The sequence below is a fragment of the Phoxinus phoxinus genome, assembly GCF_949152265.1.
Source record: "Phoxinus phoxinus genome assembly, chromosome: 8".
NCBI lineage: Eukaryota > Metazoa > Chordata > Actinopteri > Cypriniformes > Leuciscidae > Phoxinus > Phoxinus phoxinus.
Window position 1 is genome coordinate 30,350,362 of NC_136883.1, and position 17,956 is coordinate 30,368,317.

A 17,956-nucleotide genomic window follows, 5' to 3' on the forward strand; every position below is an offset into this window, starting at 1 on the left:
TTTACAACAATGGATCGATTTCAGCTAATAAACAATTTTCTGTTTTTGCTTAATCTTTTTCAAAGTTATGCATCTTTGATTTGACAACTCTTCAGTTTTAATAATATCTGATGTTCCTAAGAGGACATGATTTCTTGCATACGTAAATGCAAATTCAGTAATTATCCAGATCTGCTTTTTACGAAATCACAGGGGGGAGCCTTTAAGAATGCTGACAGAGCAAATCTGCTTGTTGCACTGAATTGAGTAAATTGCTGATAAATTATGCTTATAGTAAGAAAAGGCTTTAGTTTACTGTTTAGTGTTGACAATGTTGCTGAACAATTGTTAAGAGTCAAGGCAGACGCAGCTAAATGCTTGTGCTAAATGATGGCTAAACATTTATTTATCATGCTTTGGTAATGCACAAATGACCTTAGAATAAATGTTCTATTTGACATTCTTCATTAGAGATGGGAATAATCTATATATTGTATGCTTAGGAATAATATCAACCACAAAAGCTCTAAAATGTGCAGTAGATGAGAGGACGGTAATTAGGCTGAATTTGGACCGGTTCCGACATGAACATAGATAAATGCTGAGAAAGACACAACTTGGAAGGAGCAAAAGAGATGCATCTGTTTACTAAGCTGCAGACAGATTTAAGGCCTTAAGGAGTGTAGAGAAGATTTGTATACATCTATGTTTAATCTCCAAATGGGGCTGGTTGCCCTCCCTGTTAAAATGTGATTTGAAAAAAAATATTTGTCCATTTTGTAATAGATCTTTGATCTTTATTTTTGATAGTATTGTATTGTATAGACACCATTCTGGAATTGTTTTTATTTTCTGGTGGACATGTCCATCTTGCATGATAATAACGGTTACACACAGTGAGACATAATATAGACATGGATCTGACTTTTCTCAACCAATATGAGTGTGTATACTTTTAAACTGGTTAAATTGTGTTTTTAAATTGTAAATTGTGTTTTTAAATATTTTTTCATACAAAATCAATCAGTAGAGTTGAATGAAACCAATTATTAAATGCATCCTTAAATAGGTCCTGTATAGCGACAAAAGGCAACAAATCAACCATTATTTTCGAAGAGATAAGGATGCAATACCATCAAACAAAATATTATGCTGTAATGTGTTGGTTTTGTGATTATTGTATTATGTACATCCAGTCCAGTGTAAATGTGCTTCACCACAGGCACAGGCTTCTGCTTTTCTATTAAAATAACACTTTTTTGGAAGTTATATGAAATGTTTGTTTTGCAGCAGGGACTTTTCACTTTAAAGTCAATTCAAACTTGTAATAGTCAGTTACTTCCCAATTGCATTGAGACCTGAATGGCAATATATTTAATACTTTTCTATAGGCCTGGCTGTTTCATCTATTGCCAGGGTTTTCAACCAGGGAAATATCCGTAGGGGGTCCACAGAGAAGAATCATAAACGAATATGAATCAACAATAATTAGATCAGAGGAATAAATGTGATCAAATTTTATAGCTTTTTAGGAGGTACTGACAGTCTGAGTGTGTAAAAGTTTAAAATATGCTATCAATTATTTTGAAGGTCTATATTCTGAAACATAAACGCATAAAAAGTCTGGATGCTGACGATAGATTGTTAAAATATCTTAGTTTTTAACTAAGTAACTAAGTAATTAGCAGGCCTGTTGAAAACAAATCTGGAGTAATAACGCATTTCCACCAGCAGATGGCGCCATTCTCCACACGCGTTCATGCTGTCCGGAAGACAGATGTAAATATTTTCATGACGTAAAGACAAGAGACAATCTCACAGTACCCATCCTCTACTGTCGTGCACCTCTAGAAATACTCCGTTTCTCCGTGAATAATCTATTCTTCGAAACAGCCTTCTTCCTGCCTGTCAGAGGACCATGCGAGGTTGTCGCTGACATCATTCTGTCTTTATTTATATATTTATTTGAAAGCAAACCGCGATTGGTAGGGTGTGATAGGCTATTCATAGCTTATGCATCATTGCTCTGTAGGCGAGTTGGTGTAGTCTGCGGATCAGATTGCTCCTGTTTGAATTTTTCTTTTCACTGCCGAGAAGCCAGCTATCAGGATTCATCATGCAAAAAAGGAGGAAGCCAGAGCCGATCCAGCTGAACCCGATTCCAGATGGGAACGCTGTGAACGGAACCGGGGCCACTGAGTGAGTGGGTTTCAGGCTTACGGTGTCATTTCATGTCGAATAAGCTATTAGAAGACTTCACGTTCACTTTAAGTTGTTTCATTCATGGATTGTTTGGCTCCTTAAGAATATTGTTTGACTAACTGGACTTCATAGATTTGCCATTGCTTCATCTGATTTATTGGGCATTACTTGTGGATATTTGTGAGGGTGTGTTGGTGTTTGTAAAGTGTCAACAGAATTAAAGTCTACGAATGAATTGTAAGGTCATTATTACATAATACCACATATGGGTCATTTAGCAAAATAGGTGACTTTTTAAATTTAATAAAGTGATTTTAACTGTCAAATTGTAAACATTCAATCAGATAATGTCAAATCAAGTCAACTTGCTTTATACAAGACATTGTTTTAAAGCAGCTTCAAAGTAATAAGCAGGAAAATGACGGTCATATAAACTTAATCAAATATGAGACAAATTCTGCGGTGGGCTAAATCAGCTTTACAGAAAACAACAGTATCATAATTAATAACCGTTATTAATAACCATTAATCATTATTAATAAGTTCAATAAATTCAATAACCGGTGTTGCAAAATTCGTCAATAAAGAAAGTTGAATCAACTAAAGCAGCTCTGCAAAAAAACATCAGTGAAGTGTTAGGGCTTTTAAATTAATAATATTACTATTATTAAATATATAAATTGCATTGTGCCATCTCAAGCTAACTTAATAGATTGTAATATGTTGGAATATAGCTATGAGACTTGTAACAGGTTTGAGGATAGACGGTTTTAGTTCACAGTATTTCTGTTGTCATTATTTATTAACAAATAAATGCAACCTTGAGCATAAGAGACATCTTTTGATCCCAGTATATAGAGTTATTGAATGTTTTTTAGCTGTGCTTAGAAAAATGTCCATTTTAACACAGTAAAAGATGGCCTCAGTTATGTATTGTTAGTCATTTTAATGAGGAACACGCTGTTTGTGGAATGACCCATATATTAGTGTTGTTTAGTATCCATCAGGTGAACATAAAAGTGCCGCATCTCCTGCCGCTAAGATCAATGAGAATACCTTATCACATTTGGACAGAGCAGCCAACACACACAACACTGCTGTCCTCATGTGGTTCAGCCATAAATCAGTGTAGAGGCCACAACTCTACGTTTTGTTGATCCTGATGGATATGTTCAATTAATGCCACAGCATTCTCTGAGCCCAAGTATCCACCAGTTTACCTCAGTATGTGATTACGGAGGGATTTTTAAACTGACCACCATATAGATACAAGTGATGGAGTATTGATTTGTTTGCCTGCTCCACATCCCCACAGACAGATATGGTGACAGTGAGGACCAGCTCGGTCAGGGCTATACCTTCGTTTGGCAGACCTGTGATTTTTCTCCTCTTGATGTCGAGCCAATGGCAATCCTCAGCGCCTGAGCCAGTGGTGCATGTCATTGCCTCTTGTTTCGTGGAGCTCAATTGAGGGCTCAGACACTTTCCCCTCTTGTAGTCTCTCCATTTGGCATTAAGAGACTATTAATTATTGAAGGATAAAGTTTCAGTCTGGTATATAGAAAATGATTATTTCTACATAAATAAGTATTAGCTGTGCTATAATAGTGCTATAAGTAGTGATGTTTGTGAGAATGACGGTAAAGTAGAATTACATTCCTTCCTGAAGAGCAGGACAGGCTGTGGCAAGCTCGCTTTGGAATGTGTGTGTGTGTGTGTGTGTGTGTGTGTGTAGTGGTGATTCAATCCTGTGGAAGTCAGTGTGGAGCGAGGCTCAGTGGAATGTTAAATACTGTGACAACACTTTTTTCCTAGAAGTTTCTGCTTTAAATCTGTCGTGGCTAGCCTATCTCAAAGAGTGCCGTTATATTAGTGTCTAAGTTCTTGCTTATCGCTTGAGAAGAACTTCATATGCATCACCTCATAATGCATTTACTAATTATGTAAATTAGAAGCAAGAATGCAATTGTAACTGCCTCCAATGATGAGTAAATTGATTTACCAGTCATAAATATTACCTTAACAGCAATGAAACAACGTTTTTTAAGACCGGATAGGATTTTCTTCGGTGACTTAATGCAACCAATATTTTTGCATTCAGTATGTCTCACCACATATACATTACCATTCAAAAGTTTGGGGTCTGTACGATTTTTTAATGTTTCGAAAGGAGTCTCCTATGCTCACCGAGGCTGCATTTTTTTAAATAAAAAATGCTGTGATTTAAACTGTACAATTTAAAATAACTTTTTTCTATTTTAATATATTTGAAAATATAATTTATTATTTTAAATTGTTATATTCTAATAGGCTGATTTGGTGCTCAAGTAACATTTCTTATAATCAATGTTGAAAACAGCTTAATGTTTTTCGTGGAAAATTTATACATTTTCATTTTCGCTTGTGTCGTTCACATTAGAATAAAAAGTGTCTGACTTGCAATATGTTGATGCATTTAAAAGGTAACTGTCCAAATGACTAGTAACCTTGTTTTATTAATTTGCCAAAGCCAGTTTTACTTACGTTTGGCTCTTGGAAATGCTAATTTTGTATGCTGCCAATTTTGTTTCATCTCTCTCCATTGGCAGCAGTGTCTCTGCTGCTATTGTTTCCCATGAGCTCTATGCTGCATTGTGTCTTTTCAAGATAATCAGTAGAAAACCACACAATGTTACAGTGTTACACAATCACACCACTCACACACCATGGCACCATCTGCTGCTCTCCATTTTACTTAAGAGCACTGCTGGGGTGTATGTGTATGAATGCTCTAGTGCATCAAGAAGAGCTTGAATATTCCCATACCTGTTCCCTAATTCTCTTCTTTCATTGTGCTTATGTCTGAGTTCAAATTGATGACAACACAGATGTATCCAGAGGAATGATTTATGGAGCGTACAGTTAAATATTGACCACAGAACATAATCTCAGGTTTTGTGCACCTCCCTAGCGGAAAAAAGGCTTGCTTCTGTCTAACCTCAGCTGATCCCGGCGCTCCCTAGTGTTTACATTCACATTCCAAAGCACGACATGTGAAGTTGACCACTTATTTCCTGTGTTTGATCACACTGTATCCACACACATCTTCAAAAACGCTTGAAAAAAATGGAAGTGAAGTTATGATTCTTTCGAGTACACTTCTTGGGCCTTCGGAGGCTTTTCTGTGTTTGAATCTCAAAACATAAGTTGCTTTTACTCTACATTTTTAAGCAATTTTGTATCTTTTCTCAGAAAGAATCTGCCATTTTTGTGGTGTATCAAAGGGTAGATTAAATAATTCACTACATGGTAGGATTGAATTATACTTTAAAGGGATAGTTCACCCAAAAATTACAATTCGTTCATTAATTACTCATCCTCATATCGTTCCAAACCCATAAGACTTTTGTTTATTTACAGAACACAAATGAAAATATTTTTAATGAAATTTGAACGATTTCTGACCCTCCATAGACAGCTACTCAACTGACATTTTGACGCTTCAAAAAGTTCATTTAGAGATGAGATAGTATAAATAATCCAAATGAATTGAGCGGGTTTAGACACGATCACTTTATATGAAGTACAGATTGAATTTAGGCTTTTATTCACATATAAACATTTATCAACTCATCTGTAAGATTTTAAAGTGTCTAAGTGTCAGTTGCATTACTGTCTATGGAGAGAAAGAAAGCTCTCAGATTCCATTAAAAGATCTTTGTTTGTGTTCCGAAGATGAATGAAAGTCTTGCGGGTTTGGAACGGCATTATGGGTGTAAGGTTGCGGCCGAAATCGGATACTCTCTTGAGTAGGTACTTATTTTGAATTAGTAATTACTTCACTTCATATATATACTGTATATATATATATATATATATATATATATAAAATATATGTTCTAAATAGTATGAATGTGTGTAGTAGTATGAATGTAATGTGGACATTCGGGATGTTGTCATCATCATGTGACCTACCAGGGTTACATCACTTCAATGCCATTCATAAATCCTCTCCCGTGGCCTCATGGGATAGTAAAGTGTCCATCGGATGCACACTTCAGAATCTCGCCAGAAGAATGTCATTCCGGGTACTTTTTGCCTACTCTTTTATGAAAACTGTGAATTCGGACATGCTTCTTTTGTCACATACTGTTTTATGCCTACTATATAGTAGGGAAGAATGTGATTGCGGATGCAGTTGTTCTACCTATTTGGCAAAAGGGAAGGCAATAGCTCTATTTCTCTGTCTTAAAGTAGCACTGATTTATTTTTTCCGTTGAAGTACCCTTTTATCATTTGAGTTCTAAATAATTAATTTGTTATGCATAGCTTATATATATGTAGTTATCATTGTTTTCCAGAAATGAGTCATGTTGTTTTTATTATAATATGTGACCCTGCATCACAAAAACAGTCACAAGCAGCACGGGTATATTTGTGGCAATAGCCAACAATACATTGTATGGGTCAAAATTATAGATTTTTTCTTTTATGCCAAAAATCATGTTCCATGAAGATATTTTGTAAATGTCCTACTGTAAATATATAAAACATTTATATTTGTGAGTGAATGCAGCATAATTGTGAACATAAGTGGACACCTTTAAAGGCGATTTTCTCAATGTTGAGATTTTTTGGCACCCTCAGATTCCAGATTTGCAAATTGTTGTATCTCGGCCAAATATTGTCCTATCCTAACAAACCATACATCAATTGAAAGCTTATTTATTCAGTGATCATGTGATGTATACATCTCAATTTCATAAAATTGCTCCATGTGACTGGTTTTGTGATCCAGGGTCACATATAATATAAAAAATAAAGATAATTGGCAGATATTACTGCAAAATAAAAACCTATCAATGTTTTGTTAGAATAGAACATATTACATTTTAAACATGAAAATGTCACTAAAAATTAAATGTATCTTTTTTTTTGTGGTGGGGCCATTGGCAAGTAAAAAAATGAACTACTGGTCTGACTAGGCCAGCAGAAAAATAAATATATCTTGCAGTGGAATCACTCTGGATATGGAGTCATTGTTCGCCCTCCTACATGCAACACAAGTTTCATAAGTATTTTTCTCCACTCTGGCATCTTGTGCGTCCTTCGCCATTATCACGTCTCCACCACAGCTCATCCACGCCACCCACTTACACCCACACGGCAGCCTCGTAACCATGGTTATAACTGGCCTTGCTGTCAAAAAATGAAAACACTTTGCCTCGTTCTGCATATAGATTAGATAAAGACATCCTGGAGCACTTGCACTGCTCTCATCCACCTGGGTCGTGCTGTCGGTCCTGGAGCAAAGCGTGTTGCAATATGGTGCGGACTGATCAGCGCGGTTTGATGTAAATTTATGTGTGAGTGTCAATTATTGTGGCCTGAAACATTGTTCAACAGCAGGACAACATGTTTTCCATCTGAATCGGCTCAATGCTTAAAAGCCCTTGAGGCTCATAGTGTCCGATGGTTCTGAAAACATTCATTTGAAGATACAGCCGCAACGCGCGGCACACAAGCTGCATGAAAGGTTACGTTGAAATAATTCCTAATTGGTATCAACATCTGAATCATAAGACTTGTAATTGGTTCGTTTGAAAAATCCACTTGGTAGATGCAGTTAAGCCATGGTGGAGAACAGTGTTGTTGAAGGAGATGCAGAGAGGATGGAGAGCAGAGGGTCATGGAAGTTCACTCTTCCAGCAGAAAGCTAAGGAAATACATCACCATGACAACAGGGCCAAGGGAAAGGCTCGCATGCTTAGAGGAACTCCCTGTTTCCTCAAACAGAACTTTAGGAAGAAGATGTTATAAAGACTCCCCACCACTCTGTACAATAGTGCATTCAATATCTTTTACATGTTTTCTGCCTTAAGGATGGGAATGTGTTTCAGCATGCAAGAATTTGTCTTACTTATGTTCTTACTTATCTCAAGAGAGGAATCCTTCTTGTAGATTGACACATTAATGTTTAACAATAAAAGCAGGAATAAAGGCCCGTTCACACTAAGAACAATAACTATAAATATTGTTTTCATCATTCATCAGCTGGATAAAATCGTTCTGAAAGTGATTCCATCTATATCGTTTTCTCTGTGCCGTTATCGCTGTGGCGTGAACTCGATTTGATATACTTTTATATAATTTCATTCATTTGAAATGGCTTTTATTTTTATATTTTCAATTTTCATTTTAATTAGTTTTTAGTAATTTTGTCATGTTACTGTCATTAGTGTTTTTTATATTTCTATTTAGCTTTAATGTATTTTTATATAAGTTTTAGTGCAATTTTAGTACTTAAACTTCAGCTTTTTTTCAGTTAGATGCCAAGGCATATTCATATTGAAAAATGGAAAAGGTGTCATGACATGATGCAGTTTTGTTCTATTTACGTAATCAAACATACATGAAAAATGTAATTCATCCGAAAAAATATGATGACTTGAATACACATATCCTGTGATGAGCATTTATTTATATATTGAATTAAAATTCATTTTGAAAGTTTTGAAAAAACATATGTCAGGGTGATTCAACTGTCCTAATATAATGAAGAAAATTCATTACACATTTAAAAGTATGAAATTCTTGAAACGTATAAAAATGTTGGCATAATGAAATTAATAGAGGGGACCACTGCATATTCTCATGACTGTATTGATTTGTTGATTTAGCTTCAGCATTTTAAAAATTCAATTCATTTCTGTCTATGTTTGTGTTAGAACAAATCTGGAAGCTCTGCAGAAGAAGCTAGAAGAACTGGAACTGGACGAGCAGCAGAAGAAACGCCTGGAAGCTTTCCTTACCCAAAAGCAGAAGGTTGGAGAGTTAAAAGATGATGACTTTGAGAAGATTTGTGAGTTGGGTGCAGGCAATGGAGGAGTGGTATTCAAGGTCTTACACAGACCCTCAGGCTTCATCATGGCCAGGAAGGTAAGTTATGGTGAAGCAAACTTTATATTCCAGCTTCAAGTTACCAAGAAAGGTCACTGAAGTCCATTGATTGTCTTTTCCAGCCTTGGATCGATCAGACGCCGTTTTAGAGCTGCTTGCCTCAGAAGGCATCAGCTATTCATGTCATCATGTCTTTTTATAGATTGGAAGAAGTTAAGAGATTGCTGAAAAAAGTCATGACATTCTGTTCTTGGTATGCTGAATGGATACTATATGCTAATTGCATTTGAGTCAAATAACACTTTCCCTAAAAAACGTGTCCAAGAAAAGACATCTACTATTAAAGCCAAATTACCAGTAGTCCACTACATACTGTGATGATATAAATGGTTTTAATACAAGAGCTCCCAGGGAAGAAAACAAGCTGAAGTGCAGTCAGCACATGAACTCCAAACAACTCATTTACAGCATACATGAAACAAAGAACTGACAGTATGCATGCTGAGAAGTAACTCCTTATCAGCTAACTATATAATGCAGACACCCTGGCAATAACAGAGAGAAGCTCTGCCTGGTACTGAAAGAAATGAATGAGGCTTCAGAAATCAGAATTATGCTTTGCAACATGGTAAACATCAGGATGAATGTTAAACATTAAATAAAGTCAAAATACGTCAATGTCTCTTCAATTTCAGGGGTTGATTTTTATTCAAACAAACCTATTTTTTCACTTTTTCTTATTTTCATGTAGTTGATCCACCTCGAGATCAAGCCAGCGATAAGGAATCAGATCATCAGAGAGTTGCAGGTGCTGCATGAATGCAACTCTCCCTACATAGTGGGCTTCTATGGGGCTTTCTACAGCGATGGAGAGATCAGCATATGCATGGAGAACATGGTACTGTGTCCTCTCTCGGTGTCAAGCATAATACAGAGGAATATGAGTTTATCAAAATATTTTAAGTTCAGTAGTTTACAGTCAGTAAGATTTTAATCATTTTATTTGTCAAGGATCCATCAAATGTATGCTAACTGACAGTAAAGATGTCTATTTCAAATAAATGCGGTTCCTTTTACTTTCTATTCATCAAAGAATCCTGAGAAAGAAAAAAAGCATCATGGTTTCATTGATACCAAATATTAAGCAGCACAACTGTTTTCAACATTGATAATAATAATAAGAAATGTTTCTTGAGCACCAAATCAGCATATTCGAATGATATTTGAAGGATCATGTGATGCTGAAGACTGGAGTAATGATGCTAAAAATTAAGCTTTGAAATCACAGGAATAAATGACATTTTAAATATATATGAATATAGAAAACCGTTATTTTAAATTGGAATAGTATTTCACGATATTACTGTTTTTGCTGTATTTTTGTATCAAATAATGCAGCCTTGATGAGCATAAGAGACTATATATATATATATAGTTCAATATCGTTTCAGTATCTCTACACTGCCTTTTATTGGTACTATATAAGAGTAACTGCTGAATATATCTCCATCTAATACTTTTTTTATAGGATGGCGGCTCCCTGGATCAGTCCCTGAAGAAAGCAGGCAAGATCCCAGAACAAATACTGGGCAAAGTTAGCATTGCGGTCAGTATCTCTGTAACCTATCTCTGTAACCTATCTCAAAAATCTCCTCGATCTCTTGTGGACTGTTTCCAAAAAAATAAGGCTGAAGTACATTAAAGTTGTAATGTTCCTTCATGCAGGTGATAAAAGGCCTGTCCTACCTGCGGGAGAAGCACAAGATCATGCACAGAGGTGATTGGTGTCACGCTATCTCAAACGGTCATCTGTTCATTTACTCTTTCTGTTGACACAGTATTTACTGAAGGGAAGACCTTTTCCTTTTTTTGTAGATGTTAAACCATCCAACATCCTGGTGAACTCGCGTGGTGAGATCAAGCTGTGTGACTTTGGTGTGAGTGGACAACTCATTGACTCCATGGCCAATTCGTTTGTGGGCACCAGGTCCTACATGTCTGTAAGTTTACATTCCCAGCAAAAAAATGAATAAATATATATATACATTTCTCTTTCTATTACATAATTAGGTTCTAGATCATTTGACAATGTGATTCTTTCCTGGATATTTAATTTGGTGTATCTCAGGGCAGCCATTTGTTTGTTCAGGCTCCTGTTTTTCATCATATCTCTTCCTGTATGATAATATTAATTTCCTCTCTTTATGATCCTCCTCCCTATTTTTCTGTGTCCATCTGTAGCCCGAACGCCTTCAAGGGACTCACTACTCTGTCCAGTCTGACATATGGAGCATGGGTCTCTCTCTGGTGGAGATGGCCATTGGACGCTTCCCTATCCCACCACCTGATGCCAAGGAACTGGAGCAAATCTTTGGTCAGCCCCTCGAGGGTGACCCCTCCGCCAGCGAGGCCTCCCCTAAACCCAGGCCCCCTGGCCGACCCGGCGGGTGTGAGTGGCTGTTTACCATCCTATCTGCAAGAACATGTGCTAACTGATCAATTATGTTGAAGGTGTTTCTGACTATAAAACAGTTGATTTATTTGTATCTGTTTGTCCTGTCAGCGTACGGTCCAGACAGCAGACCTCCCATGGCTATATTTGAGCTGCTTGACTATATTGTCAATGAGGTAAGTTTAAAGTGGTGCTTATAAGACCACTAAACAGCTTTATGGCAGTGAATTAATTAAAGTGAGGATTAATTGGCAGCTTCACTTAGGCTTAATGGAGCATTTTTCCTTTTTCAGCCTCCTCCTAAGCTACCAAGCATCTTTGGTGCAGAATTTCAAGACTTTGTTAACAAATGGTAAGCAAAAACAAAGTTATTTGCATTTAGTTTTATTCATGTAGCTCAACTATTAGAGCACGACACTAGCCGTGCATGTTAAGGTCATGGGTTCGGTTTCCAGGCAACTAGGATACTTACAAAATGCAGTACACTGAAAGCTGCTTTGGATAAAAGCATATTCTAATCTAAATGCACAAATGCTTCTTCAGTGAAGCTTGCTGCTCCATCTGGTGGTTGAACTAAAAAAACAGTTTGAAATCTGTTGCCGTTCTACGGAGCCCCTAAATGGACATGGAAACATATATATGGGAGATTTGCTCTCAAAAGTATTGTTACTTCGAGAAACTTTGCAGAAATGTTTTGCGTCTCATCTCATTCTATCACCAATATTTTGACATTTTTCATACTTTATTTCTCAATGTTTTTTTCTTGTTTTGCTTAGTTTAATCAAAAATCCAGCAGAAAGAGCAGACCTCAAGCAACTGATGGTAGGAACAATCCTTTTCTGTCAGTCCTCATATACATATATTTTCTATTGCAAGAATACACCTAACATAATTGTCTTTTTCAGGTCCATGCCTTCATAAAGAACTCTGAGGCAGAGGAGGTTGACTTTGCTGGATGGCTATGCAGCACCATTGGGCTAAACCAGCCAGCAACTCCAACTCACAGTGTGGGAATGTGAGAACAGCCATCTTTTTCTAAGCCAACCATTTAGTGTTTCTTCACACACACATCTCCAGTTCCACCCTGAGGCCAACAGTAAACTGCTTTCTCCTGAATCCACCCCATCTTTTTTAAAAATGTTGTCGAGTATTAAGCATACTGCTGTAATTAACAATGCATCAAACCTGATAGGGCGCTTGAAATCTGATCTGTCAAATACTGGTTGTTAAACGATCATCAAGGAGTTTTTTTTTTTTACTACAAAATCAATATGGTTTTGATTGCAAAAGCTATCAAAAGGCTGATACACTGCACAAGAAATTGAATACAAAGGATCCCTCTAAATATGAATTTATCACAATATACTTTTTGTATTTTCAGCTATCCCTGAAGTGGTTACATCATTACATTGTTATATTTTGTGTTCTGCTTTATTTCAATGGTGAATGTGCAGTCGTTAACTTACAAAGTGAGAAAAAAAAGAAAAGAAAAAAAAAGTCATTTAACTTATACATACTTATATATTATAATAAGAGATTTATTTAACACATGACAACTGATTGAATGTGGCAGTGCTTAAGTGGTATGCAGTGGATTAAAAGACAGATTTATCAATTTTCAACAGTTGTTTTATTTGAAAAGCATTTGTGAACTCCAGTCTGTTTATGAGGCCTAAGCTTGAGCCGGGGCCGGAGCAGCTGCAGGCTTCTGGGCCTTGGTCTTCTTCACAACCCTCTTCTTCTTGGGTTTCAGCATCTTGGCCTTGATCTGCAGAGTTGAAAGGTTTAGAAATCGCTCAGCTAGTGATTAGACAAGAGACTTGGTCATGAGGAAACTTACATCGGGGTTGTGTTCCAGGATAGCACGGCGACGTGCAGTCTTGGCGTAGGGGTTGAGCTTTAACATCACTCTCAGGTTCTTCAGAGGGTTCTTCTTGAACACTCTGCGATTAATTTTACGGCTGCAATACAAAAAAATAAATAAAAATACAATAAAAAAAACATTACTGTACATGACTTGTACTGTAAGCCTTTGTGATTCAAAGCAAGATGGCTCAGAACTTCCAATACAATCAGTAGTCAGAAACACGGACCAGAAGTAGGAATCTCATCATTGCAATTATGTTGGCAAAATGAGTCAAAGTAACCAATACTTACTTAGCAGGACGAAGTGCCTTCTGAACTTCCTCACTCTTGATGATTCTGTGCAGATCTGTGGTGTTCATTTTGTGCATGGGCAAGCTGGAACATGACAAGGCAGTAAGTCATCAAGCTTGTTCAATATTGACAAATTGTATATATTATATATACATATGTTGCGCATTTGAACAAGTGGGGATTCAGGCCACCATATGTTGACTCAGAACTTATAATGTTATCATTGTGTTCAAAAACACGGACTAAGTATATGTTCATCACTGTTGTACAAAGCACAACCAGAAAAGGATAAGACGAAAGGTTAAAGGAACTCACTTGTAGTCAACTTTAAGGGAGGAAGCTTTGCGCCAAGTGCCGTACAGGCTATCCAGCTTGCGGAAGGCACCCTCGGTCCAAATGCAAAAGCGTCCGATGTGTCCACCTGGAGCAAGCTTTAACAGGTCCAGTCTGCTCACGGACTGCAGTGTGACGCCTGAGAAAAGATACCTTGTTAATGATTTTACAACCACCTAGACAAACAAAATCCATTGTGTTTAATTAGTCAGAGCTTCCACTGAGATCATAGAATTCATAAACACGGACCTAGAAGTGGACATCATCATGTATTAAGTGTGTTAATGTGAAGCAAATGTTCAATACAAGATCACTTTGCGTACCAGGGATGTTTCTGAAAGCTCGGGTCACACCGTTGTCTTCGTTGTAGATGATGCATGGTCCTTTACGCTGGATACGTCTTCGGTTCCTCATCTTACCCTTACCGGCACGCATACGCTGAGAAGCATAAACCTGGAGACCAGAAATATGAATAAAGATTTAATTGTGGTAAACTGCAACATTTTCAGTCAATATCAAGAGTTTGAGAGTAGCTCACCTTCTTGATGTCATTCCATGCCTTCAGTTTCTTCAAGAGAAGCACAGCTTCCTTAGTCTTCTTGTATCCTTCAACTTTATCATCAACGACAACTGGGACTTCAGGGATCTCCTCAATGCGGTGACCTGAAACATTTGGCATTCGTTACAAGTCAGGGAAACAAAATAAATTAAAGTTTAAGCATGGTCATTTTTTAAATGTTCTATACATGTTACTGTTCTCATCTTTCGAAAGGGAAAAATAGTTTTGATTCGGCCCGGGGATTATTTTGCACTTAATTGAGCAGAATGCTCAAGCATTATGAAGCACTTGTTCACTCACCTTTCGCCAAGACCAGGGCAGGCAGAGCAGAAGCAGCCAGGGCAGAGCAGATGGCGTAACGCTTCTGGTTAACATTGATCCTGCGGTGCCAACGGCGCCAGGTCTTTGTGGGGGCAAACATGCGGCCACCACGACACATCTACAGTGGAGTCAAGGGTCAACATTTCACACTAAATGCCTGTTCACACCAGAGCAAAATAGTTAACATCTTTCAGACCAACACAAACATTTTCATATTGTCATTTTTTTAAACGACTAAGCATGTAATTGTACCACTAAGCCCTTTCATCACAACGTGCAGAAAACTACAATGTAAGATCTGTGCTTTTGGTCAAATGCCCAGACCAGCTGCTGCAACAATACCGTGAAAGATTACTACAGAAAGTCACAGCACTTGTTGAGTGTGCTTTTCCATAAGGCCACTTATTTACATGTTCATTCAGCCCATCTATCGCTTTTTGTGTTGGTGTGAACAGCCCTTAAAGGAGAACTCCGGTCAATTTTAACATTGAGCTCAATTTTTAGTAAATTTGGAGTGCTGTCAATACAGAGAACAACGACAAAAAACGGTGTTGCCTACACTGTGTTATCCTATTTAAAAAATTTGCACCCTGTTGTCTTGAATGGGGCAAGTTTTAAACTTAACCAGTTCTTAGTCTTATCATCCTTGATGTGTCATACAAGTTCCCACCCATGTTGAGTGATTCCTTCAGAGTGAACACGAGTGAATCTGACTGCAGTAGATGTGAAAGATATGAATAAAAATGATGTTATATCAGCCAGCGCAAATACCTGTATTTAGTTCCTGTTTTCGGTCGAAGTCCAAAGTAGTCGATTGTCGAGTTCACGCGCGTGATCATAGTAACTAATCCTATGCGCGTGAACTCGACAATCGACTACTTTGGACTTCGACCGAAAACAGGAACTAAATACAGGTATTTGCGCTGCAGTCAGATTCACTCGTGTTCACTCTGAAGGAATCACTCAACATGGGTGGGAACTTGTATGACACATCAAGGATGATAAGACTAAGAACTGGTTAAGTTTAAAACTTGCCCCATTCAAGTCAATAGGGTGTAAATTTTAAAAAGAGGATAACACGGTGTAGGCAACACCGATTTTTGTCGTTGTTCTCTGTATTGACAGCACTCCAAATTTACTAAAAATTAAGCTCAATGTTAAAATTGACCGGAGTTCTCCTTTAATACCTAAATATATATGTGAACTTGCTCAGACTCAGAATATTCGTCAACCTTCCACACCAGCATGAGACAGTAGGCAACTGTCACTGTGTGTAGAGTCGGACGCAAATTACACCATCACAGCAAGGGTTGCTTACAATCAAAGATTTGACAAGTTCTTCAAGTAAATAGCGAGTTAGTTCAGGATACATTTCCGAAAGCACCCTGTCCGGAGCGGTGGGTACCACCACCACGCACACGGGGGATACGGGCCACAGCTCTTCCTGTGCCCCAGGATTCGGCGCTGGTCTGATGACCTGAAATGAAACATCTTTTGGAGTTATATTTGATCACATCATAACAGTAAAATATTTCAGAAACAGACCAAGTCTCATCAGAACTTCCATCATAATCAGTTGTCAGAAACACGGACCGAAGTAGAATATCATCATTGAAGCAACGTTTTGAAGCACTCTGTGGATTTAAAACGCACTCACCGGCCTGTTCGCTTACAGCATAGGGCTGGCGCTTGTTCTTGCGCATGTTGGTGTGCACAAAGTTCACAACATCAGGGCGGATGGGAGCCCTGAACACTGCAGGCATAACCACATTTTTGCCGGTTGTCTCCCCTTTCTCGGAGTAGACAGAGACTAACGGTCGGGCGCAAGCCTAAAACACACAAAAAGACGTATGAATAACTTCCATATATTCCCAGGTTTATTCATTAGTTAGAGCTTTTAATCTTGCTCAGTCTTAGTTATCATCAACCTCTTGTGCCAGCGTGAGACAGCAGGCTACTGTCACTGATCACAGAGTAGGACGCAAATTACACCATCATAGCAAGAGCACAATACAAAAACGTAAATACAGTGATGAATTATGTGGATTAATAGTTCAGCCTAAATAAAACGTGTCACCATTGACTTGCCCTCAGGTTGCTTGTATGTGACTTTCTTTAAATATTTTTTTTTGTTGGCATGATGAAAAACGACAAAATGTCGTTTTAAAGTAAACGATCCCTTTAATACTTGTCCATGCAGGCAGCCCAACATTAAAGCGTCTGCGCTCAAATAAAACTAGGCCACAACACGCAAGTTGACGTTTCCAACAATGTTTTTACATGTGTTGTCAACAACTAGGCTGTTAAATTATACTTGGATAACAAACTTGAGTTCTAAAGATAAATAAAATATGTATAAATGTGTGTTCTTTATGAGCACGTCTGAATATTGGAGTCAGCTGCCAAATCATGACTACTACACGTGTATACACGCCGCACTGGATCAAAATGGCTGCCGAGATTCGCTGTAGTGCGAGCATAATAGCTAACGCCTAACGGTTCATCAAAAAAACAACTAATCGTGATCTACATGCACGCAAAACAATGAAATTAAGAATGCGTATTGAAAAAGCGTTAATTGTGCTCACCATTATAGTAAGTTTTCACGGCACGCCAGGAACCACGCTCCTAACTCGATGGCGGCCACGGAGGAAAAGGAAGAAAGAAGCACTAAACAGGCACTTCCATATCCATCCGACACACGTCACTTCCGCCCAAGTCGGTGGTTTAGCAAATATCTTATTTTATTAATACGATCTAGATTTAATATAAATATATATTTTTAATAAAATCATTTTGAATAATTTATTATTTATTGGCAATGAATTTCAGTAAGATAACTGCGATAAAATAATAAACGTGGCAGTGTATATTTTGGCACTATTTCAGTAGTGGAAGCTGGCGGATGGGTCATGTGGAACTACTTTCAATAATTATTTAAAATATTTATAAACGTTTGTAAAAAAAATAATGATTTAATATATTGCATTTTAGATGAAAACAATATTGAATTTTATTTTTTAAAAATCGTTTTGTTGTTGAAGATTCATTTTTAACAACAATAGGCGTGGCAA

At 37.4% G+C, this 17,956-nt stretch overlaps 2 protein-coding genes across 2 annotated transcripts; one reads left to right on the forward strand and one right to left on the reverse strand.

Annotated features, from left to right (window-relative positions):
* The first annotated feature begins 1,781 nt into the window (after positions 1 to 1,781).
* On the forward strand, positions 1,782 to 13,132 carry map2k1 (mitogen-activated protein kinase kinase 1). Its single transcript, XM_079621275.1, has 12 exons — positions 1,782 to 1,904; positions 2,012 to 2,178; positions 8,889 to 9,099; positions 9,812 to 9,958; positions 10,589 to 10,666; positions 10,786 to 10,837; positions 10,936 to 11,060; positions 11,302 to 11,509; positions 11,624 to 11,688; positions 11,806 to 11,864; positions 12,289 to 12,334; positions 12,418 to 13,132. Exons 2-12 carry the CDS (start codon positions 2,096 to 2,098, stop codon positions 12,529 to 12,531), a joined length of 1,188 nt encoding a protein of 395 aa, XP_079477401.1. The 5' UTR covers positions 1,782 to 1,904; positions 2,012 to 2,095; the 3' UTR covers positions 12,532 to 13,132.
* On the reverse strand, positions 13,120 to 17,604 carry rpl4 (ribosomal protein L4). The gene is made up of 10 exons (XM_079621276.1): positions 17,471 to 17,604; positions 16,540 to 16,711; positions 16,253 to 16,359; positions 14,862 to 15,000; positions 14,541 to 14,665; positions 14,326 to 14,455; positions 13,985 to 14,141; positions 13,670 to 13,753; positions 13,353 to 13,473; positions 13,120 to 13,280 (listed from the first exon to the last, which is right to left on the reverse strand). The coding sequence occupies exons 1-10, from the start codon at positions 17,471 to 17,473 to the stop codon at positions 13,185 to 13,187; spliced, it is 1,134 nt and encodes a 377-aa protein (XP_079477402.1). The 5' UTR covers positions 17,474 to 17,604; the 3' UTR covers positions 13,120 to 13,184.
* Between the last annotated feature and the right edge of the window lie 352 nt (positions 17,605 to 17,956).

What these genes read in the sequence shown, in the direction of transcription:
- map2k1 (XM_079621275.1), top strand. Translation starts at nt 2,096, where the DNA reads ATGCAAAAAAGGAGGAAGCCAGAGCCGATCCAGCTGAACCCGATTCCA. An exon ending in CAAGACTTTGTTAACAAATG is followed by an intron (nt 11,865 to 12,288) that starts GTAAGCAAAAAC and finishes TGTTTTGCTTAG; the next exon opens with TTTAATCAAAAATCCAGCAG. An exon ending in CAGACCTCAAGCAACTGATG is followed by an intron (nt 12,335 to 12,417) that starts GTAGGAACAATC and finishes TGTCTTTTTCAG; the next exon opens with GTCCATGCCTTCATAAAGAA.
- rpl4 (XM_079621276.1), bottom strand. An exon ending in TGCTGTAAGCGAACAGGCCG is followed by an intron (nt 16,360 to 16,539) that starts GTGAGTGCGTTT and finishes GTTTCATTTCAG; the next exon opens with GTCATCAGACCAGCGCCGAA. An exon ending in AGCTTTCAGAAACATCCCTG is followed by an intron (nt 14,142 to 14,325) that starts GTACGCAAAGTG and finishes ATCTTTTCTCAG; the next exon opens with GCGTCACACTGCAGTCCGTG.